Here is a 26,173-nt window from a genome sequence, read left to right on the forward strand (position 1 = left end):
AAGGTCTTTTTGTCTGCATGGAAGGTGATGGCCTGGGATTTCTGAGTTGCAAATGACATTCTGCTCAGGAAGTATCTACTAAAGGTTCAAACCATAAACAAAATGCTCTTTCATCTTGTTCAGGCAGCTGTGCAAGCCTGTCAAGACCAAATGCCCAGGAAAGTTGGCACTGAGGGTCTTGTTTAATCGGGACAATGCCGTAGCTCAAAAATTGGTTTTTACCATAGCTGTTGTACATGTTGATGGTGTCCAACTGGTTGTGCACCAACCATACTCTCTTGATTTGGAACCATGTCAGTTCCATCTGTTTCCAAACAGTCAAAACACTATGCAACAAAGAATTTTCTATGTAATTCATATCCCAAAGAAGCCTCTTTTTTAACCACATTTCAAAATCAGACATGACTTGTTTTTACATCTGTACTCCATATCTGGACTCATGTGTGGCACTTTGGAGATGAGCTGGAATTACAGCAGAAAACCTTGTTTCTGGTGGTTCCATTGTCAATACAGTGTAGACTAGGAAGAAGCAAAATGTATTCCTCAGTCTGGAGGTAATGCTACAGTGTTGGTGATTAGAGCATTTAAGTTAGCGGCACTTCCAAAACACTGTCAAACTCTCTGTGAACGAGGCGAGATCCTGACAGCGCTGTCTCCTCTCATAGTCACTGCCTGGGAAAGAAAAAAAAATGCAAAAGCTGATTTGCATGATATCGACGGTGAAAAACATAGCGGCTCTCACAACATTGTTGACAGATTCTTTGTCTTTCTTCACCCTCCCTTGTGGCTGCCATGATGCCACTTTTATTATTTTTTTTCAGCATTTTGCCATATTTCATTACATTTAAAGCTTATTTCCCCCCCCCCAAATCCCACCCTCCCCTCCCCCTCTTCTTTGCAGGTACAGATGCTGGAATCTTGGAGTTGATTGGAGCAAACAGAAAGCGAGGGGGAAAAAAAGGCAGATAAAGGAAAAGCAGAAGAGTGAAGAAGAGAAAGAAGAAGAAAAAGAAGAGAGAAGAACGCATAAAGTTCTGTAGAAAGAGGAGAGCAAGAACGAGGTGGGGACGATGGGGAGGAAAAAGATTCAGATCACGCGGATTATGGATGAACGCAACAGACAGGTAAGTCCCTGGGGGATGGGAGGATGGATGAGTATTAGGGTGGGATGGAGGAGGGAGGAAGGAAGGAGAAACACCCTGCACCTCACATAGCCCTCAACAATGCAGGTCTTCTGGGAGTCTGGGCAATATGTGAACTGAGGGACAGGGAGGTGCACGTGGGGATAGCACAGTTATTGCTTTGGACAGAAGTGTTGCATTGGCTCATCATTTCAGGTTGTCTTACCTTAGTCTTACAATGCACTGTGAAGAACCACTCAAATCCCATTCTGCACATTGTTGCTTAACCTGGCGACTGCAGCACCCTTCACCCACCCAATTCCTCTCGCCCAGTTTAGCAGTGGAATATTACTGTGGAGAGGGAGGGATGGCGGTAACAGTGGAGGGTTGGAGAAAACATAAACAAATAACCAAACAGAACTGGGTTAGTCTAAAGTGGTACATTGCTGGACCAGACTAACAGGGTGGAGACCCTGAAAGACAAACACTGAATTACTACTTTTCTTGAGCTAAATCTGTAACACTAAGGCTGCTGCACTTTTACTTTCAAAATGCAAGAAGTGCAGTTTAAATTCCATTATACAGTCAGGTCCATGTGGAGTTGGATTGTGACAGTTTTTGTAATATTGCTTTGTGCACCAGCACAATAGAGTTGCAGTAAAACATTAAAGTTGTACTTTTAGTGTAGGCTAATTTAAGGGATTTAATAAAAATATCACATTAACCTTTTAGGATTTGCATTTCTTGCATTTTCAGAGGCTATAAGTAATTGGACAAATACAATTTAATGATTATTTTAATCATAAGCCAATGCTACAGCCAGTTTTCTTAAGACAAGTCAGGGGATGGGGTCATGGTCATTCCCAAGTCACTGATTATATCTTGGACTTTAATTATGTGGTGTTTATGAACAGAAATGATATACAGCATTCATAACCATCTGGTTATTAGTGTATAATTACTTGAAAAAATGAGTCATTATGTTTTCATAAGTTTGAATGAGCCCTTCATACTGACATTTGAGTGGGCACTCTCATGGAGGCCACTTCATGACAACTCTATAGGCAGAGGTGCACATAACTGGTACTCATCGTGCTTGTATGTGCAGAAGAAAATCATTGATGCACAGCTGAGGGAAACACTTATCCTACAATCTGTCATTACTTTCCTCTTATGAAGCACTTCCCTTGTGTTTTTTTGCTGCACATCATTTAGTATTAGCATGGACATACACCATGAGTACCAGTTATGTGCATGCCTGTATAGGAGGGGTAGGCTCCTGAGGCTGTGATTGGACATAATGTGTGTACTTTTGTCTGTCAAATTGAAAGTTGTACAACTTCAGGTTGTAGTAGAGAAAGAGAAAATGTGACATTTCAGCCATTGTTTGCCACAAGATACATGGAGCTGGGATTTGATCTGTTTTCTTGCATGACTGTATATTGTATGTGCAAATTACAACCCCAGTTCCAATGAAGTTGGGAAGTTGTGTAAAATGTAAATAAAACAGAATACAATGATTTACAAATCCTCTTCAACCTACAGTATATTCAATTGAATCCACCACAAAGACAAGATATTTAATGTTCAAACTGATAAACTTTATTGTTTTTGTACAAATATCTGTTTATTTTGAGATGGATGCCTGCAACATGTTTCAAAAAAGCTGGGACAGTGGTATGTTTACCACTGTGTTACATCACCTTTCCTTCTAACAACACTCAGTAAGCGTTTGGGAACTGAGGACACTAATTGTTGAAGCTTTGTAGGTGGAATTCTTTCTCATTCTTGCTTGATGTACAACTTCAGTTGTTCAACAGTCTGGGGTCTCCGTTGTCGTATTTTGCACTTCATAATGCACCACACATTTTCAATGGGCGACAGGTCTGGACTGCAGGCAGGCCAGTCTAGTACCCACACTCTTTTACTATGAAGCCACGCTATTGTAACACGTGCAGAATGTGGCTTGACATTGTCTTGCTGAAATAAGCAGAGACGTCACTGGAAAAAAAAAGTTGCTTGGATTGCAGCATGTGTTGCTCCAAAACCTGGATGTACCTTTCAGCATTGATGGTGCCATCACAGATGTGTAAGTTGCCCATGCCATGGGCACAAACACAAACCCATACCATCACAGATGCTGGTTTTTGAACTTTGCGCTGGTAACAATCTGGATGGTCTTTTTTCTCTTTTGTCCGGAGGACACAACGTCGATGACGGGGGCGGAGTTAGCCTATTTTTAGCATATTTTAAGCACCCCTAAAAATATATATATGCTTCTACACTACTGTTTTTTTAAACAACCTATTTCAAGCATTATGCCAAAATATGTATTACAAGAACACAGTAATTTGATCATCTCCCCTTCTTGGGCAAATGGTTCAATCCACGAAGTGCGCCGACGTTCATCTCTCTCTCTGCTCTGGCATGTGTTTGTGTCGCGTGGTGCTGCTGTGGGTGATGCTCATTTAGCAGAGGCGCTGTCCTGTGAGCGCTGGTGGTAACCTCGCACAGCCGCGCTGTCAAGTGATTGCCAGGTGACTGTCACATTTGCAAGGTATTTATTCACAGTTTATGTCTCTGAATGTGAAGAGCAAGTGCAACTTTCTGAAAAGTGCTTATTTTACTCACCTAGCTACCTATCGCTAAACATAGTATATTGCTCTACAAATTAGTGCGCGCTGTGCGTGGTCAAATGTAAGATTGATTCAGTGTTGTCTTTTTTTTTTCAACTAAATCCTCTTGTCAGCTACTAAATGGTGCTCGCCCTTCAATCTGTGTAGCTTCCATTAACAAATCACATCAAATACCATGTACACAGATCTGACCTTAAATGCTTAGTTAAGGTCCTTAACTAAACTTTTCAGAATTAAGACATTAAACTTTACCACAAAGTTTAATGCACAGCATGATAATAAGTGAATAATTTAAATTCCTGCTAAAAAGGCATAAGTCATAAAACTCATTTTGTATTTTTATTTATTGGCAGTAAGTGGCAAACCTGCAGTGCAGTGATGGATATCAGAGCATTTTTTTCAAAAGCAAAAAAAAAGCTTCAGGTGAGGTTTGTGCGCTCTATGGACCTTATGTGATAGTAGATATGGACATTGAGAATAGCAAAGGATGGAAAGTGAAGCTAAGGATAAATTGAATATGTGTATCAGACTGTGGAGGTGTCTTACTTGTGTTACTGGTGTTTTGGTATGAATTCTGACTTTTAAGTCACACATTTTTATTTTTCTTACTTTTAAGGACTTCATTAGATCTTGTCTGTCCTTTCTATGCTTTGCTGTTAATTCAATAAATAATTCATATTCATATATTTCTTATCCTGAACCCATTTATGTGCAGTGTACCATCTGTGTTCTCCATCCAGCCTTATAGTGGAGTGCTGCTGTCGCTGTGCTAAACCAGGTCCTCCTGCACACGGCACTAAACCTCACTGATCATAACAATTGCAACTACTGTATTTTTATGACTTACAACGTGGATGTGTGTGCTGCCAGAAAAACCAAGACATCAATCAGTTTGTAGAATAAATAAATGAATAGCCAAGACTAAAACACAATCTAAGTAATGCCTAAAAATGCCTAAAATGTAATTGAAAAGTGATACCATGGTGAGTGTTCTGTACTAAGTACTATGACATAATAATCTGTTAAGATGAAATAAAAAAATCTTCAATAACTATAGGCTCATAAGACTAATATAAAAACAAGGATAATATACTGTACTCAGCCTCTGAATATTTCAGACCTGCTCCTAAGTTGCAATTACTATTTGCCCTCACCACATTAGGAGATTAAATTATTTGTTATATAAACTGCACCAGAATGCAGGAATTTTATGTATGGGCCATTATCCATTGCTAATATGCATTTTATTTATCATTCTGACAATGAATGCAGCTTTTACAAGCAATGTTTTCACTCTGAAATCATGGGAAATTGTATTTCTGGACAACAAAATTTAAAAAATTTAAAAAATGTGCTAAGCACCCCATAACTGGAAGTCTAAAATCGCCTTTGGTCGATGATTTCCAAAAACAATTTGAGGCGTGGACTCGTCAGACCACAGCACATTTTTTCACTTTGTGTCTGTCCATTTCAAATGAGCTCGGGCCCAGAGAAGGCGGCTGTGTTTCTGGATGTTGTTGATGTATGGGTTTCGCTTTGCATACTAGAGTTTTAACTTGCACTTGTAGATGTAGTGACGAACTGTGTTAACTGACAGTGGTTTTCTGAAGTGTTCCTGAGCCCACGCGGTAAGATCCTTTACACAATGATGTTCCAAACACGTGTTCTTTGAGAATTCACCAACTTTCCCAGTCTTTTGTTGCCACTGCCCCATCTTTTTTGAAATGTGTTGCAGGCATCCATTTCAAAATGAGCAAATATTTTCACAAAAACAATAAAGTTTATCAGTTTGAACATTAAATATCTTGTCTTTGTGGTGTATTCAATTGAATATAGGTTGAAGAGGATTTGCAAATCATTGTATTCTGTTTTTATTTACATTTCACACAATGTCCCAACTTCATTGGACTTGTGGTTGTAATTAAAAAAAATAGTAATTTTTGAAAATTGCACTGTTCAACCAGCTAGAATTACTTAAGGCAGATAATAAATTGTGCACAACATGTTTCAAGCAGACACCATTGTCTGTGACAGGAAACAGGCAGAGACAGACCTCCCTCACTGCCCTCCAGGCTCACAATCGATCACATCCTGTGGCACAAGTGACCACTGACACTTTGTCAGATTCCTGGCAGCCCAATTGGATCCATACGCTGCTAACATGGCCCTTAGATCACAGGTCAAAGGCACTCACCTCCACACCCCCGTGCCTGAATGCCAGCCCGTCTTACTGCTTTTGTCCTCGTCATCTGACATCCACAATAAAGCCCTGCAGTGCGCTTTGTGTCAGTCATTTGGCTTGTTTCATGCAGCCAGACTAAACTTACGCAATGAGGTTCAAGGAATTAATTGAGCAACACAAGAAGAGTTACTAAAGCAGGCTGGGACCACTGTTGTGACCTCTGTGAGGGCAGCTGGGGGCAACAATCAGCTGATCGATAGGGGAGTAACAATGAGAAAATCAGATAAATAATACTGAAAAACATAATGTTCAAGTTGTTTGTTTTTGGAATTTACAGCTGTCCATCAGCATCAGTCAAATACAGTGAGGCCTGTGATTGGACAGTAATAATTTTTATTATTTTGCCACTGTGCACTGTTACATTGGAGCTGAAATTAAACAATAAAGGTATTGTTGGAATTTAGACTCCCAGCTTCAAATCAAGGACTTTAACAAAAACATCACATGAGCCATTTTGGAATTATAGTCATTTGAGTACACCTTCCCTCCATTTTTCACATGACAGAGAAGGATTTTTATACAAACATTATAATAAGGTTTGAGTGTCCCATGCACTTCCTAGCAAACTCTAACTGAAAGTTTGGACATTTTCAAAGAAATCCTTCTCTGTTCCCTTCCACCATAAGTGTTGATGCAGCGTCCAAGAGTTGCACGATGAAAAAATTTATGTTACATTTTCATGTTATTTCTATTCCTTAATGATTGATGTAAATGAAGTCCAAGACAAATTCAGTGACTTGAAAATGTTGTTCATGCATTCATCCAATGACTTATCCAAAGAAAACTGGCTGCACTCAGTGCATCATGGGAACCCCCCAGCAGTCTACGTCTATAGCAGCATAACTAAGGGACGGTTCAGGGTCACCTGATCCAGCCCTAACTATAAGCTTTAGCAAAAAGGAAAGTTTTAATACACACACACACATATATATATATATATATATATATATATGTGTGTGTGTGTGTGTGTGTGTGTGTGTGTGTGTGTGTGTGTGTGTGTGTGTGTGTGTGTGTGTAAATCCTTATATTTTGTATATTTCATTATTTATGGGTTAAATATAAAGATAGTGAGAGACTATGCAGAAAATGGACTTAAGTAGAAAATGGTGAATGCAGTAGTCTAGATTCCAGGCACAACTTCATCATTTCATTTCACCTCCACTGTTGTGTACACAGGCAAAACCCCCCCAACACACACAGACACACAAAAATGCATCACTATCCAGCTACTTATGGACCTGACTACATCGCTTCAAGGCAATTGTATTTATAGTTCTAAATGCATCTCTTTACATGAATGCATAAATATTTTCTGTACATTAATTAATCCAGTCAGATGTGACTACAAATGTACAAATCATGTTTCAGGAGCCATAACATTAATGGCATACTTCATATGATTAAACTGTGTTGCCAGAAGTAACCCAAAGCCTGTTTCAATTTAAAAAAAAGTTGTGTCAATTGGTAACACCTGAATGAATTAAGTTGTTTGAATTTAAGTTAGTAAGTTAGATCAACTCTAACTTACAGACTTAAGTTCAAACAACTTAATTCATTTAGATGTTACCAACTGAAACAATTCATTTAAGTTGGTTCAACTATTCTCTTTTTTCAGTGCATTTAATCTAATGGGTGTGCCCAATAAAATTTGCAACTTTCTCACTTTGAGGCTACAACAACGGCATGGGTTTTGGGCTTGCCACAAGTGCAGTCATGTCACAAAGTTAGTTGCATTTTTTTTTTTTTTTTTTTTACTTCCAGTTTTATAGTTTATACATGGCATGTTTCTACAACACCATCAAATAATGGAGCACAACACATGATGCATAGTGTCATCTTGAAACACAACCTTTACACCATCGAACAAAGCAAATGTGTGGCATTTCCAACGTGGTTTCACAGTGTTTGCATGAGCTCACACACACGACGTGTAGGGTGCCTCAGCTCATGGAGGTGCTGGGTCAGAGGTAAGTCTTTTGATGTCAATCAAGCAAAGTCATTGTTGTTATGTCCAAATTAAGAACCAACTTAGAAAGTTGTTTCAATTGGTAACACCTGAATTAATTAAGTAGTTTGAACATAAGTTAGTAAGTTAGATCAACTCCACCTTGCAAACTTATGTTCAAATTTGTCTGAATCTGAAACAGCTTAATTCATTTAGATGTTACCAACTGAAACAAATCATTTAAGTTGGTTCAACTATTCTCTTTTTTTAGTGCAGTTTAATCTGCTCTCTCTGTTCATAACAAGGTAGAAGTGTAGTATAGTAAGTCCCTTCAGCTGCTTTCTTGTTTTCACTCAGGGATGCCACAGCATATCTGAGGTTGATCTGCATCTTGATTTGGCACAAGTTTTAAGCCGGATGCCCCTATTTGAAAGCAATGGGGGGGGGGGGGGCGGGCGATATCAGGCCAACAGTCACTGTGTTTCTCATTACTGACTTGGTCCGGTCCACATTCACAGTCAAATCAAGTCTGTCATGAATCTGTGCAGATTCTGATTCCACGTGGAAATACTTTACACGACATATTCAAAAATCCTCTCGAGTCTCATTCAAGTCTGACTTTAAGACTTGCAGCTCCGGCAACAACAGGAGAAAAAATAACAAGATGAAGAAGAAGGGGATATGGTTCGTGAGAGACAAACTGCGTGAGCAGGAGGTCACACGGTCTTACAGGAGGACTGAGGCTATCGTGTTGCAGAGGCACCCACACTTCCTCCTCACTGTTATCTCAGTCCTCCTTTCTCTCAGAACCACCGTCGACTGGCCTCGCCAGTTGCACCAGGCGCTCCGGCTCTCGAGGATAAGGAGGCTAAGAGGGAGACAGGAAGGACACCTGAGGGGAATCAATGAGATATCCGGGCTTTACTTACAGGGGTTGGGGGGGGGATAGGAGATGAGAGGAAGGAGGCACAAAGGGTTCAGGGAAAGGAGAATCAATATATCACCGCATTTTGTTGTTTTGATCTTGAAAATGTTACATCCCCCCCCCACCCCCTGGGTCAAATAACTGCTCGTCTGATTTCATCGTCATGTGGGAAACACCACACGGTGCCATCAGCGTCAGTCAACCTACGGCCGAAAATAAATGACATCACTGCATCTGTAGAGGCGGCCATCACAAGATGGGAAAGAAATAGATGGAGAAAAGTTTTTTGTTTTTTTAAACAAGAAAAAGGAAGCTTTGGCTTTGCATATTTTCACTTCCTTTTTGAAGAAATGTTCCAGTGCCAAAGCCAAATGAACATCAGAATAGTTTGTATAGTGTTACTTTCAGAATCACATTTTTTTTGTTGTTTTTACATACTTTACTGTTCCATGTCTGTAAACTCAAAGATGTTAGGTATGAGCACATTAGTATTATTTATTATTAATATGAGCAGTTATGTGATAATAATATAATAATAGTCTGGCATATTATGTTTAAAATGCATCCTATATAATTGAAAAGCCTTTGTGTGTGTGTGTGTGTGTGTGTGTGTGTGTGTGTGTGTGTGTGTGTGTGTGTGTGTGTGTGTGTGTGTGTGTGTGTGTGTGTGTGTAGATAGATCAATAGATAGATATAAAAGTACAGCCATACTAGGACTGTAAGGGAATTAAAAGAAAATGGACTTCATGCTTTGTGATTTTATTTAAAATACTTTTTGACGTGAAAAACAATCTGTCATGGGCAGAATATGCATCAAATTAAACAGAGCAGATGAAGCCAGACAGGAAGTCAACATGCAAATAGCATAGTCAATCTGGTTATTTTTTCAAAATAAAACATCCTCTTCAGAATATGGTTTGTATTTCACTTTATTAATAATATGAACAAAAACATTAAACAGACAATATTTAAAAAAGAAACCATGTAATGTCTCAGCCATGGATGAAGCACAGAATTCAAGGAAATCTGATGAAATAAACAAGTAAAACACAAAATCAAGTATCAGTCAGCAAGAGTCTAATGCTAGTGATAGCTACCGTTATTGCGATCCTCACCGCTGCAGTGTCTGCACGTCTGGCACACAGAGGTCTCCGGTATAGTATTCGTAGTATTCTGTTTTTTCACTTTTATTGTTGTGTACCCTCAGAAGCTTGTGGTCCTACTTCAACTTGTCTGTTTTCAGTCTGTACTTTTCCGCGGTGTGTTCGGAGGTTTCCAGTCTAGTTCCAGTTTTTCTCGCAGCACGGTTTCGCAGTGTATTTAATTTTGTGTCAAGGTCCACTAGTGGAAATTTTGCTTTCCTCCTCAAGGGTTCGAATCCTCGCTGAACCTCGTCGTTGGTAGATCCATCGCCTTTTCTCTCCATTGTGGTTTCGTCACTGTTTTCCATTTACATTCACTCGCACAAATGCCACTTGATGTCATTGATGCCTTCATGTGCGTTTGTTCAAATAATAAGCATCAAGCCCCGCCCAGCGGCACTTCAGGGCCAGTCAGAAGTACAAAGCTTGCAGGACAGACTTTCCTGACCCTGAATAAAGGTTCTGCAAGCTCGCTTTTCAGGGTGGTATGATGCTAGCAAAGGTGTCACTCCCCACCAAAAATGGCCTGCAAGCATGATTTATATATATATATATATATATATATATATATATATATATATATATATATATATATATATATATATATATATATATATATATATATATATATATATATATATATATACGAGGTATCTTATAAAACTAACCGTCAGTTTTATAAAAAAAAAACTATATGGATTTGATTGACATGCGATTACACCAATCATGCTTGAACCCTCGTGCGCATGCGTGAGTTTTTTCACGCGTGTCAGTGACGTCATTTCCCTGTGGGCAGGCCTTGAGTGAGATGTGGTCCCGCCCTCTCGGCTGAATTCCTTTGTTTCACACGCTGCTCGAGACGGCGCGCGTTGCTTTATCAAACTTTTTTCTGGACCTGTGAGGAATATCCGAGTGGACACTATTCGAGAAATTCAGCTGGTTTTTGGTGAAAAGTTTAACGACTGATGAGAGATTATGGGGTGTTTCTGTCGTTGTAAGGACTTCCCACGGAGCGGGACGTCCTGCAGCGCTTCCATGCGCCATCGTCGGCCTGTTTCAATCTGAAATCATCCTAATTTAAGGCTTAATTCACCCAGGATGTCGTGAGAGAACAGAGAAGATTCAGAAGAGGCCGGCATGAGGACTTTATGCGGACATTCCACTGTTTAAGGACATTTTGTAATGAAAGACATGCGCGCAAATTCGCCGAGTCATTTCCGTGACGACTCGGCAAATCTGTGTGCGCCGCGACAGGAAAAACACATCCGTGTTGAAAACCATTTGTAAAATTCAGGCGGCTTTTGATGGCTTTCAACAAGTGAGTAACTGAGAAATTGTTTAACAGCTTGGGCATGTTCCAACTTGTCCGTTAAGGTTTCCAACGGAGGTGTTTTTCTTGTTGCGACCCCCCGCGGTCGGGTCCGGCCCGACATGCGACTCTGCCCGCACGTTCTTTCATTACAAAATGTCCGTTAACAATGGAATGTCCGAATAAACTCCTCATGCCGACTTCTTCTGAAAGTTCTCTGTTCTCTGACGACTTACTGGGTCAACAGAGCCTGAAATGTGGAAGTTTTCAACTTGAAACGGCGAGACGCTGCCGCCTCGAAGCGCAGATCGCTGTCAGGCACCGTGGACCGTCCTTACGGCGACACTACCAGACCAAAATCTCTCATCAGCCGTTAAAATTTTTACCAAAAACCAGCTGAATTTATTGAATGGTGTCCACTCAGTTGTGCCTTACAGTTTTGAAAAAATTTTGATCAAACAAAGCAGCAGTCTCTGAGCCATTCCTAAACAATGAAAAAATCGATGAGAGGGTGGGCGACTCCTCACTCAAAGACTGCCCACAGGCGAATGACGTAACCGACAGGCGTGAAAAAACTCTTGCATGCCCACGAGGGTTCAAGCATGTCTGATGTAATCACACGTGATTCAAATTCATATGGTTTTTGAAAAAAATAATAAGGTCGGATACTTTTCTAATTGACCTCGTATAATGTTACTCCTTTACAGTGCTCCTTCACACTGCACCCTCCACTGAGTGGCATCATTCTACAGGGCTGTCAGCGCTGCCTTGCCACCTACCGGGTTCCACTGTCGATCTTGCTCTGCCTTCCCAGCAGCAGCTGTATCACAGTGGGCACGGAGCCTGGTTCGCTCTGGGCGGCCACTTTGGGCTGCCACCCCAGGCTCTGAAACACTTCCCCAGAGCTGGGGCATAAGGATCAGGCCTCCCTGGCGTTGAGTGGCTGCTTGGAGATCCGGACAGTGGGCAGCAGTGTGTGAGCTCTGGCTCCAGGCCCCCTGACCACTCAGACCCTCTCCCGGCCTCGGGCACATGAAAGAGCCCCCTGTGCCATAAACTCACAGTCTGTAGACACAGAGCAGACTTTCTTGCCCCCAGCTCGCCCGTAGACTGGCGCTGACTCAAGTCGTCGCAGATTATCTACTCAGACACATACTTAGATGATGCATTTAGTGTCTTGTTTATGCGGCGTAGACAAATGTATGCTTGTAAACACATCCATCTCTCTGGAGTCCATCTTGGGGTTTGACTAATTTACTGCAATTGGCTCTAATTAGTGCTACCTCTCCAGCCAGGACACTCAGTGGGCTTAATTTGGGATGACTGTCTTTCTGTGTGCATGTTTGGGTGGGTGGGGGGTAGATGTGGGTTTTCAATGGGGAAGGGACCTAGGGCCGAAGGTTAAACATGGATCAGGTCATCAGTGACAGGAAGTAAAACAACAGAATCTCCCAACTCCCCCAAACAGCATCTGCACAAACACACATACCTGCATGGATGAAAAAATATTTTATGTCACCCTTCTTATTCCTCACCATGGTAACTGCAGCGCTTTAGCTCAACTAAAGGCTCTTTTTGTTTCCAAGACAAAGCATTCTTCTCTCCAATCAACAGCACCAGGGTGAGAAGATGTGTGAGTGAAATTAACAGCAGGAAAATAATGAGGCCCACAGGGTAGCCCGTCACCCCGGCCCCCCTCATCTAATTCCCTGTTTCCCACCTTCTACCATCTTGTGCTTTTACCACGACAAGTGGCACTCCTCTGTGTCATCTGCTCAGCGCCGTGAGACTCACCTGCAAAGCTCTCACCTTTTCTCTCCTCTATTCTTTTATTCAATTTTTGCCTCTTCAAGTTATTCCTTGTTTCATTTCTCTTTCACAACTTCTTCACATGGTTCATTTTGCTCTCTCACCTTGATGTGTTTTTTTTTTTCCACATTGGGAAGTCTTAAGGATTTGAATAGTTTCCTCTTTTTTTTACATTTGTCCACTACACCATACAACAGACTGTGGCAATTTATCAATTATTTTTTTAAGGATGAATTCTATGAGAATTCCTCCAAAAATCTGATTGAATAACTATTTTCAGGGTATTTATTATTATTTGTAATGCTATGCAGTTTTGAACACATGTAATATGCCCAAACATTAAAAAACTCATAAAGAAAAGCTGCTTAATAAAGAAAAGGTGCAGAACATGATTGTGCTGTGCCTTTAAAATGCATAATTTTGTTCAGGAACTCAAACTACATAATTTTAACATCTATAATTTATAATCAAATTTGTGTTGATTCTCTGTAGATTTTTACTTTTTGTTATTGAGGGATCACCCACTGTGTGTGTGTTGTCACTGTTTGTGTTGTCATGCACCAGACAATATGCCATATAAATCAAGTGATTTTTATTGTTGTTTTTTGTTGTTTCTGTTGTTTGAGATTATAATTTAAATAGTTAATTAGTTATTTTAAAGATTTTTTTTCAAGTCTGCATCTGTTTGTTTAGAATATCCAATATTTTTCACGTTTCTCAAAACCCTGAGGTGCCGAAAGCTTTTGCACAACGCAGTTTGTTCTTTTCTAAACATTATTTTAATAAATTGAGGTTCATAATCATCAACTCATTTATTTTTCCTCCCCATTCTTGTTCGCTGTATTCTTTATTTTGCACGATAAGTTCCACTAATAATTCCACACCCACTCTAATGCAAAAACATTAGCACATGCACTTCTCAAAACGTTTAATTTAAAGATTTGACAAAATTATTGCATATTATTTGTAAACAAAAGTGCAGTAATCCATATTGAACTGTATAGCAGAATTTTGATTCTGTAATCCAAAAAACTGTTAATACTGTTAACACTGTTATTTGTGGTAACACAAGAAATCTTTGAAAACAAACTCAGTATATAAGGTATTTACTTCACTATTAAAAAAAATCTTACGCACAAAATGCATTTTTTTTCAGTACTACAGTACAAATTCTTGAGTTATTTCCCAAAGTTGTAGGCACACTACAATTCTGATGAAAATGTAATGTTGTTATTGTTATTTTTAATTTCACTTTAGTGGAAACCTGAATACATAATCAGTAGAACAAAACATTCAATAAATATCTATTTTTGAAGAGGGATTTCTGATTACTTATTTTTTTTAGTTTAGGTACTCAAAAAATAATAAGTTGTTAGAGCATTAGTTGATTCAACACTTGAAGTAAAATTACCATTTTAAAGTTTTTGATCATTTTAAAGTTTTTTCTTTTGCTTTTTGAGGCGTGGTCCTGCCATATTATTCAGATTCGTCATATGCAGTCCAACTCCCCCCCCCCCCCCCCCCCCCCACAACACCCACCCAAACCAACACCAAAGGAAATTTCTTTTCTTGGAAAGTGTTGTGTCTCATACTTTTGTTCAGGAAATCAAACTACATAATTTCAACACCTATAATTTATAATCAAATTTGGTTTGATTCTTTGCAGAGTTTTATTTTTTGTTATTGAGGGATCACCCACTGTGTCTAATCACCCACTCAACACAAAAACAGCTGCCACAATATTGGTGAATAAAGGATTTTAAAAACCCTGAACCCTGAAAACCCTTAACACTAATTCAGTGTTCTTAAGAATTGCAGGAGACCATCTCAAACTTAACAGCATTTTTCACTGCACCTGGAAACTATTCACAGCATTTCACTTTTTTCCACATTTTCTTATGTTACAGCCTTATTCCACAATCGCGTACATTAATTTTTTTCTGTCTCAAAATTCAACTCACAACACCCCATAATGACAACATTAAAAAAAGTTTTGTTTGGTTAATTTTTGCAAATTTATGGAAAAAAAAAACAAGAAATCACATGAACATTAGTTTTCTCACCCTTTGCTCAGTAGTTTGTTGTTGCACCTTTGGCAACAATTACAGCTTCAAGTCTTCAAGTGAATATGATGCCACAAGCTTGGTGCACCTTTCTTTGGGCAGTTTCACCCATTCATCTTTGCAGCACCTCTCAAGCTCCATCAGGTTGGATGGGGAGCATCAGTGCACTGCCATTTTCAGATCTCTCCAGAGATGTTCAATCAGATTCAGGTTTGAGCTCTGGCTGAACCACTAAAGGATATTCACAGAGTCGTCATGAAGCCAGCCCTTTGATATCTTGGCTGTGTGCTTAGGGTCATTGTCCTGCTGAAAGATGAACTGTTGCCGTAGTGTGAGGTAAAGAGCACTCTGGAGCAGGTTTTGATCCAGGATGACTCTGTACATTGCTGCATTCATCTTTCCGTCAATCCTGATCTGTCTCCCAGCCACTGAAAAACATCGCCACAGCATGATGCTGCCACCACCATGCTTCATTGTAGGGATGGTGCCTGGTTTCCTCCAAACATTACACCTGGCATTCACTCCAAGGAGTTCAGTCTTGGTCTCCTTCGGCCAGAGAATTTTGTTTCTCATGGTCTGAGAGTCCTTCATGTGCCTTTTACTAAGGAGTGACTTCCATCTGATCACTCCACCCTGCAGACCTGATTGGTGTATTGCTGCAGAGATGGTTGCCATTTTAGAAGGTTCTCCTCCCTCCTCAGAGGAATGCTGGAGCTCTGACAGTGTGACCAATGGGTTCTTGGTTACCTCCCTCTCTCAGGCCCTTTTCCCCTGATCACTCAGTTTAGATGGGCTGCCAGCTCTAGGAAGAATCCTGGTGGATCCCAACTTTTTCTATTTACAGATGATGGAGGCCACTGTGCTCATTGGGCCCTTCACAGCAGCAGAAATGTTTCTGTACCCTTCCCCAGATTTGTGGCTTGAGACAATCCTATCTTGGAGGTCTACAGACAATGCCTTTGACTTCATGACTGGTTTGTGCTCTGACATGTACTGTCAACTGTGGGACCGTACATGTAGACGGGTGTGTGCATTTCCAAATCATGTCCAACCAACTGAATTTACCACAGGGGGACTCCAATTAAGCTGTAGCAACATCTCAAGGATGATCAGTGGAAACAGGGGGCACCTGAGCTCAATTGTGAACTCTATGATGAAGGCTGTGAATATTTCTGTGCATGTGATTTCTTAGTTTTGTTTTTTTTGGGTTTTTTTTTTTATTTTCACGAATTAGCAAAAATCTTTTAAAAAAATAATAAATCAATAACCTTTTTTCACACTGTCATTATTTGGGTGTTGTGTGTAGAATTTTGATAGAAAAAAATGAACTTCATACATTTTGGAATAAGGCTGTAACATAACAATATGTGGATAAAGTGAAGCGCTGTAAATACTTTCCAGATGAATATGTAACTATAGATATTTGATATTTAGTGGGGAGGGGGTATTAGATTTAACTATCATAGGTACATTAAACATGCATGAAGCATTTGCACAGCAATGTATGTGAGTTTGTGTAAAACCAGTGGTACGTGCACACACACACACACACACACACACACATGCAAACTTGTCTACCTCAAATGACAACAAAGTTATTTTTGTCATTCCGGCCACTAACTTGGACCTTGCAATGTCACATCCACATTTTTTTTTCTTTTTTTACATCTGGCAAATCCCTTTCCACTTGTGGTTTTTCAGAGTAAACAGAAACATACAGAAGGAGCAAAGCCAGACATTACAGCACTGTACTGAAGTGTAATTACAAGTGCTGTTAAAAAGAACAATCTACACTGACTTTAAGACACCTATCAGTAAAATAGACGTAATTAAAGGATCCAGTCAGGTCCACGGCTCAGCTGTGAACCACAGCGGACGACTCTGATTCACCCATTGAATATAAAAATGTTCTTCCTCGACTACTATATAACGAACACGGGTGATGAGTACAGTTTTGAGAAGCATATATTAAAGGTGGGACAAAGCCATTTTTGTCGTCATGCCGCTCTTAGCAGCCCCTTTGCTGTGAGGCAGAGTTCAGACTCCTCTTATTCCTTTTGTGTAAGTTTGTGCCTTCCTGCTTGGACACTGACAATGGGGACGAGTGTTTGTCTCAAGACAAATTGACCAGCATGTAGGCGTCTGCGCACGGCCGTGTCGTGTTTGGTTTGTGAAGCAATACTTTTTTTGGTGGCCTGTATGTCCGCTCCTCCTTCTTCCTCCTCCCCCCCGGGGAAGCAAAGGCAGGCGGGAGGCGGGAGGCGGGAGGCGGGAAGCAGAAGCGAAGCCATTGTGAAGGGGAAGCCACTGGCCTCTTCCTGTTATGAGAGGAAATACATACAAATGTGCTTCCTGTGCATCGCCGCACCTCCCCCTTCCTCCCCCTTCCTCCCACCTCTGTCTTATTTCTTACTCATGTGGTTGAGAGTCAGCTGCTGTTCCTCCTCTCTTCTTCTGCCCTCTTTATCCCAGAGATTTTTTTTCTTTTTGTCAATATGGCATATTTTATACAACTGGTTATTGTGTTGGCCTTAAAACAGAGAACCACAACAATGGTAGATGAACAGCTGGTTTATGATAAATATACTAATAATAGCGAGAGTCCATAAACAATGACAGTTGTTGGAGTGGCAAATGGTAAGGCTGGTTGCTTAATCAGGCAGATGGAAAGGAACATCAGTCCAACCAGCAACAAGGTTTTTAAAGGGAGCAGCAGAAGAGTTATCCAGAAACACAAGTAGAGGATTAAAACACAGAAATCTGTCACACCAGGTGCCTAAATCCGGACCTGGCAGACATGGCTAAGGAAACATAGGATGACAATGTTTTGGTAACACAGAAGCAAACACAGATGAGCAACATGAGAAAGTAGGCATGAAGCTAGACAATCTGGCAGTCTGGAAAGGGAGTAACAGATTGTGAGACAGCCTAACAAGCAGTTACTCATAGAAATGGAGAAATGAACCGGAAGCTAGAAAAGAGGATCCATAGCTACAAGGAAGAGCTGTCAGAATAAAAGCACAAGAGATAACTAACAGTCAAGAGAATCACTTTCGATAGTGAAGAATAAGGCTGGGCATACACTGTACGATATTTTCAATCGTTGTACTTGGCTCCAGCTCAAACTGTGCGACAAAACCGCAGGGTTTAAAAGTTCAGAGCGCACGATTCATGGTCTCACACTGTACGGCCCGATGCGCTGATGCGATCTGACTGCTCACATTGTACGTTCAAAAACCACGTCGGAAGCTTTTTTTTCTTTAAAAAAATGATTTCATGCCTATCAGTGCGCACAGTGAGTGGAATCAGGTGGTGGGAGACTGAACGTATATGCGCGCACACACAGCAGACATCAACATGATTCATGAGAGGACAGTAAAAAACGCACGCATATATGTTCAGTCTCCCCCCACCTGATTCCTCTCACTGTGCGCGCTGATAGGCATGAACTTTAATATGATATTAGGTTATTGCGAGGGAACACAAAAAAAAAAAAAAACTTTACATGAGATCACTGTTTGCTCTCTCCGGTGTTTGCTCATGGACAGTGCACGAGGTAATGAGCGCGTAGACGCTTGTAGCGCAGCTTCATCAGCGCGGAACCCTCACGAGCCACGACGGCCGATCAAAATATCAAACAGGTTTGATTTTCATCCGACCATACGATTCCCGATCGGGAGGTGGTCGTGAGATGTTAAACGCAGCTCGTTACTCCATGTAGACTGCACGATGCAGGATGCACGATTAAGCAGAAACTTGGCGCGATCCAAAAAATTCTTGCACAAGTGAAAAATCGGCTGAAAAAGGGACAAAACTCACACAGTGTAAGCCCGCTTTATGCTGGAGATCAACAAAGCCTCCTGGAATCATAATATGTGTGTGATAATATTAGAAATAAAGTAAGTCAGAGACCAAAATAAAGTTCCAGAATTAGATCATCATGAAATGTTGTGTGATAATATTAGAAATATAGTAAGTCAGAGACCAGAATAAAGTTCCAGAATTAGATCATCATGAAATGTAATACAACCCCTTGCAAAAATTATGGAATCACCGGCCTCGAAGGATGTTCATTCAGTTGTTTAATTTTGTAGAAAAAAAGCAGATCACAGACATGACACAAAACTAAAGTCATTTCAAATGGCAACTTTCTGGCTTTAAGAAACACTATAAGAAATCAAGAAAAAAAGATTGTGGCAGTCAGTAACGGTTACTTTTTTAGACCAAGCAGAGGAAAAAAATATGGAATCACTCAATTCTGAGGAAAAAATTATGGAATCACCCTGTAAATTTTCATCCCCAAAACTAACACCTGCATCATATCAGATCTGCTCATTAGTCTGCATCTAAAAAGGAGTGAACACACCTTGGAGAGCTGTTGCACCAAGTGGACTGACATGAATCATGGCTCCAACACGAGAGATGTCAATTGAAACAAAGGAGAGGATTATCAAACTCTTAAAAGAGAGTAAATCATCACGCAAAAGATGTTGGTTGTTCACAGTCAGCTGTGTCTAAACTCTGGACCAAATACAAACAACATGGGAAGGTTGTTAAAGGCAAACATACTGGTAGACCAAGGAAGACATCAAAGCGTCAAGACAGAAAACTTAAAGCAATATGTCTCAAAAATCGAAAAATGTACAACAAAACAAATGAGGAACGAATGGGAGGAAACTGGAGTCAACGTCTGTGACCGAACTGTAAGAAACTGCCTAAAGGAAATGGGATTTACATACAGAAAAGCTAAACAAAAGGCATCATTAACACCTAAACAGAAAAAAACAAGGTTACAATGGGCTAAGGAAAAGCAATTGTGGACTGTGGATGACTGGATGAAAGTCATATTCAGTGATGAATCTCAAATCTGCATTGGGCAAGGTCATGATGCTGGAACTTTTGTTTGGTGCCTTTCCAATGAGATTTATAAAGATGACTGCCTGAAGAGAACATGTAAATTTCCACAGTCATTGATGATATGGGGCTGCATGTCAGGTAAAGGCACTGGGGAGATGGCTGTCATTACATCATCAATAAATGCACAAGTTTATGTTGATATTTTGGACAATTGAAAGGATGTTTGGGGATGATGAAATCATTTTTCAAGATGATAATGCATCTTGCCATAGAGCAAAAACTGCAAAAACATTCCTTGCAAAAAGACACATAGGGTCAATGTCATGCCATAGGGTCAATGTCAATGAGCAGATCTGATTTGATGCAGGTGTTAATTTGGGGGATGAAAATTTATAGGGTGATTCCATAATTTTTTTCCTCAGAATTGAGTGATTCCATATTTTTTTCCTCTGCTTGGTCTAAAAAAGTAACCGTTACTGACTGCCACAATCTTTTTTTCTTGATTTCTTATAGTGTTTCTTAAAGCCAGAAAGTTGCCATTTGAAATGACTTTAGTTTTGTGTCATGTCTGTGATCTGCTTTTTTTCTACAAAATTAAACAACTGAATGAACATCCTCTGAGACCGGTGATTCCATAATTTTTGCCAGGGGTTGTATGAATCACTTATTTTAAGGGTCCATATATTAAATCAAATCAAATCAAATCAATTTTATTTATATAGCGCCAAATCACAACAAACAGCTGCCCCAAGGTGCTTTATATTGTAAGGCAAGGCCATACAATAATTACGGAAAAACCCCAACGGTCAAAACGACCCCCTGTGAGCAAGCACTTGGCGACAGTGGGAAGGAAAAACTCCCTTTTAACAGGAAGAAACCTCCAGCAGAACCAGGCTCAGGGAGGGGCAGTCTTCTGCTGGGACTGGTTGGGACTGAGGGGAGAGAATCAGGAAAAAGACATGCTGTGGAGGGGAGCAGAGATCGATCACTAATGATTAAATGCAGAGTAGTGCATACAGAGCAAAAAGAGAAAGAAACACTCAGTGCATCATGGGAACCCCCCAGCAGTCTAAGTCTATAGCAGCATAACTAAGGGATGGTTTAGGGTCACCTGATGCAGCCCTAACTATAAGCTTTAGCAAAAAGGAAAGTTTTAAGCCTAATTTTAAAAGTAGAGAGGGTGTCTGTCTCCCTGATCTGAATTGGGAGCTGGTTCCAGAGGAGAGGAGCCTGAAAGCTGAAGGCTCTGCCTCCCATTCTACTCTTACAAACCCTAGGAACTACAAGTAAGCCTGCAGTCTGAGAGCGAAGCGCTCTATTGGGGTGATATGGTACTATGAGGTCCCTAAGATAAGATGGGACCTGATTATTCAAAACCTTATAAGTAAGAAGAAGAATTTTAAATTCTATTCTAGAATTAACAGGAAGCCAATGAAGAGAGGCCAATATGGGTGAGATATGCTCTCTCCTTCTAGTCCCTGTCAGTACTCTAGCTGCAGCATTTTGAATTAACTGAAGGCTTTTCAGGGAACTTTTAGGACAACCTGATAATAATGAATTACAATAGTCCAGCCTAGAGGAAATAAATGCATGAATTAGTTTTTCAGCATCACTCTGAGACAAGACCTTTCTAATTTTAGAGATATTGCGCAAATGCAAAAAAGCAGTCCTACATATTTGTTTAATATGCACACTGAATGACATATCCTGATCAAAAATGACTCCAAGATTTCTCACAGTATTACTAGAGGTCAGGGTAATGCCATCCAGAGTAAGGATATGGTTAGACACCATGTTTCTAAGATTTGTGGGGCCAAGTACAATAACTTCAGTTTTATCTGAGTTTAAAAGCAGGAAATTAGAGGTCATCCATGTCTTTATGTCTGTAAGACAATCCTGCAGTTTAGCTAATTGGTGTGTGTCCTCTGGCTTCATGGATAGATAAAGCTGGGTATCATCTGCGTAACAATGAAAATTTAAGCAATGCTGTCTAATAATACTGCCTAAGGGAAACATGTATAAAGTGAATAAAATTGGTCCTAGCACAGAACCTTGTGGAACTCCATAATTAACCTTAGTCTGTGAAGAAGATTCCCCATTTACATGAACAAATTGTAATCTATTAGATAAATATGATTCAAACCACCGCAGCGCAGTGCCTTTAATACCTATGGCATGCTCTAATCTCTGTAATAAAATTTTATGGTCAACAGTATCAAAAGCAGCACTGAGGTCTAACAGAACAAGCACCGAGATGAGTCCACTGTCTGAGGCCATAATCATTTGTAACCTTCACTAATGCTGTTTCTGTACTATGATGGATTCTAAAACCTGACTGAAACTCTTCAAATAGACCATTCCTCTGCAGATGATCAGTTAGCTGTTTTACAACTACCCTTTAAAGAATTTTTGAGAGAAAAGGAAGGTTGGAGATTGGCCTATAATTAGCTAAGATAGCTGGGTCAAGTGATGGCTTTTTAAGTAATAGTTTAATTACTGCCACCTTAAAAGCCTGTGGTACATAGCCAACTAATAAATCTCAATAGAGCTCTGACTCTTTGTCAGCCTGGCTACAGTGCTGAAAAGAAACCTGGGGTTGTTCTTATTTTCTTCAATTAGCGATGAGTAGTAAGATGTCCTAGCTTTACGGAGGGCTTTTTTATAGAGCAACAGACTCTTTTTCCAGGCTAAGTGAAGATCTTCTAAATTAGTGAGAAGCCATTTCCTCTCCAACTTACGGGTTATCTGCTTTAAGCTGCTTTATTACTGATTGATCCTGCTGAAAATAAACAAAACACTCGGTGTGCACACCTCCGTCAAGGTTCAGTAACTCTCTACCTGTCAGCAACATTTCTCAGAACGCTATTAGCTGGTTTCAGGAGTTGCCTTATTTTGGCTATATAGACAAACTCACCCAAACCGTCATTGTAAAAACTGGATACTGGTAGTCACTGGAAAAAGCAAAAGTCCCAATGTTTATCTATGGTTTTTCATGTAATAAACACCGTATATGAGGGATTTTGTATAAAGGATTTTTTTCCTCTCATCCCATCGTAATGTATTTCCATTAAAAACCCCTCAGCACTGACCCTAGCCAGTTTGAGGAAAGTGGGTACCGTATTTCCTTGGAGCATTTATTTTTTCAAATGTGCTCAGATCCGGAGCCTAAACGAGGCAGACCTTTATTCAAGGCCGGCGATTATTAACAAAATGCTGCTTGCTGCCTGCACTCTAATATGGTGTTATGTTTCACACATATCCATTCGTGTGGTGAATCAAAGACAGCTGCTTTAGATCAGAGCCCTCTGCATGGCTACAAACCCTCCCCGGAGCCTGACACGTACCTGCTAAATGACAGAGACCGGAAGGGCTGTGATTGGGCATTTTTCCAGTTTTACTTATTCCTCTCCCATCATATTTTAAAAGTTTTTGCAGTGTGCACGGTGATTACATTTCGATCATGAATCAAATAGAGGAACATTTGTCAGAAACATCCACAAATATGGCCAACTTTACAACATGGAGTTGAAAAACAACAAAGACTCTCAAAAGATCTGCAATTCATGGAAGGGAACCTGCACGTACTGGTAAGGTTGGTTTGGAGGTTGATGATTGTATAACGAAGTGGAGCTCATTGAGGGACAAATTGATCCAGATTGATCCACTGTTCCTGCAGTAAATTGCATTGCAACACCCACCAATGCGACGGAGAACTTTAAAAGGGTCACATGCACATCAGCATCATTGCGTGGCCTCAGAGTTACGGAGTTGTAGAAGCATAAATCAGGCTGTAGGATTTTAAGGTACCACTCTGCAGCGGACTTTGAAAAAAGATTGACTTGTATAAATGTAAGCCTTTTAATGCACATAATTCTCAGCACTTATTTAAGGCAGGCATTTATTTTTTTCCGACAAAGTTTTGATCCGGCCGTTAAATGAGGCAGGCACCTATTCAAGGTCAGGCATTTAATCAAGGAAACACGTAAGCCTAATTGGTGCTGGGATTCCCTGTAGATCATTCAGAGCCTCCTGACTGTAATTAATCTGTTACATACATATAATGGATTTTGTCCATTTTATACATGTAACAGATTTTGTCCATTTTATACATATAGTGGATTTTGATTATAACGGACCAAATTCACTGGTCCACCTGAATCCATTATATGCCAGTTTTACTAGGCCAAAGTAATGACAAAATTTATACCAGATTATCAAAATTACTAAATTACTCTTTGTTGAACTATGGCCAGCCCTTTGAAATACTATTGAGATCTGTTAATAAATTTGTAAGATATCTTCACATAACCTCTTTTTTTACAGGAATGCACACCTGCAAAAACAAAATAATTGACTGTACTACATGCAAAACTCTGGCAAGGATGGTGGTAAAGCAGTTAAGTGTGATTGTTTCCAGTGTAGAAGGTTCCCAGTTAAAGGCAACATTAAAAAGTTTGTATTACAAAAACAGGATGAAAATAAATGTCACAAAGACAGAAATAAGAGACAAAAATAACTGCAAGTTTACTGGTTTGCTGGGTTTACTGCTGCTATGTGGGCCAAGAAACTTATTTTAAGTTTTCACAGGAAACACCAATGGTGACATCACCAGCACAATTTGTAATGGGTCATGTGATCACATCATATGAGCCTGTGGATTCACAACAGTCAGACCAAACAGTGTCTCTTGAACATTGATCATAAACAATTGTGTAACTGAGATTAAAAAAAAAATCAAATTAATAATAATAATAATAACAATAATAATATTAAATGGTATTTATATAGCACTTTCAGAAATAAATTCAAAGATTCCCAAAGAGTTAAAACATCAGTACCACATTGGTAAGAAATCAACAAATATAGCAAATTCCAAAAAGTATTATAAGCTCATGTTTGATATGAGAACATCAGGTTAAGTAAGAGAAGAATGAAACCACTTACACATCTAGTCATACATACCAGAAAAAAAAGTTTTCATTCTGGATTTAAAAGATGCAACAGGCAGCCCAGTCTCACATTTTTTTTTTTTGTGCTCCCATCACGAAATTATTCAAATTTTGGGGACGGGTTTTTTTTAACTCACTGTTGCTAACCCTACTCCTTCCCCAACCCTAACCATAACCATCCCGACATCCACCCCCCCCCCCCCCCTTAACTTTTAATTTTGTGCAGCCATCACGGAATGTATTAGGATAAATTAGTGTCCCATGAGGAACATTTTGCACATTTCATGACAATATCACAAACCAATAGATGAATGTATATTTCATGCTGTTGAATCACGACATGCCGTGAGACTGGTTTGCAGCAGGCGGCCTATTCCACAAACAAGTAAAAGCTCTGCAGCCAGCACAGTTCTTCCTGATCTTAGGAATATGTACTAAAGCCTACAACCTGAGACCACAGGGCATGTGACAGCACATAAGGCTCAGCACACTCCACGAGATAAAGCAGTGCACAGTGATTCAGTATTTTATATGTTTGAAACAAAACCATGCCAGTGAAGGGAAACTAACAGGTGAATAATATAATTATTTAAAGACTATTTATCCTACTCTTTGAAAATTCTGGGAAATTAAAAATAATACTTTCATCAGTTTTGGGAGACATAAAAGCATTAATCAGTATTTCTGCATCAGCTGCTGTTTACATCAGTCTAATCATTGCAAGTTACAAAAATGAAAGAGAATTCAGAATCACCTACTTTAAATGTAAGTCAAAGGACAACATCAGCTTAAAGATTAAAACAAGATTTTCACTGTGGAAGGTTACACAAACAACAGATACGGTGCATCTGGAAAGTATTCACAGTGCTTCACTTTTTCCACATTATGTTATGTTACCACCTTATTACACAATGAGTAAGTTTATTTTGTCCCTCAAAATTCTACCCTATAATGACAACATGAAAAAAGTATTTTTTTTTTTAATTTTTGCAAATTTACTAAAAATAAAAACTAAGAAATCACATGTACATAAGTATTCACACCCTTTGCTCATTACTTTGTTGATGCACTTTTGGCAGCAGTTACAGCCTCAAGCCTTCATGAATAAGATGCCACAAGCTTGGCGCACCTATCTTTGTGCATGTACTGAATTTAATCCAGGTGGACTCCAATTA

The 26,173-nt window shown here is 39.8% G+C and overlaps 1 protein-coding gene across 12 annotated transcripts in view; it reads left to right on the plus strand.

The window, feature by feature from the left end:
- Nucleotides 1-26,173, plus strand: part of mef2cb (myocyte enhancer factor 2cb) — a 183,513-nt gene that overhangs the window by 70,496 nt on the left and 86,844 nt on the right. For all 12 annotated transcript variants that reach the window (XM_034170077.1, XM_034170079.1, XM_034170084.1 and 9 more), the window contains one exon: nt 902-1,124. In XM_034170077.1, the coding sequence (XP_034025968.1) occupies nt 1,071-1,124 (54 nt within the window). In that variant the 5' untranslated portion in view covers nt 902-1,070. The remainder of the gene's footprint in view (nt 1-901; nt 1,125-26,173) is intronic.

Source organism: Thalassophryne amazonica, chromosome 5 (assembly GCF_902500255.1).
Source record: "Thalassophryne amazonica chromosome 5, fThaAma1.1, whole genome shotgun sequence".
Taxonomy (NCBI): domain Eukaryota; kingdom Metazoa; phylum Chordata; class Actinopteri; order Batrachoidiformes; family Batrachoididae; genus Thalassophryne; species Thalassophryne amazonica.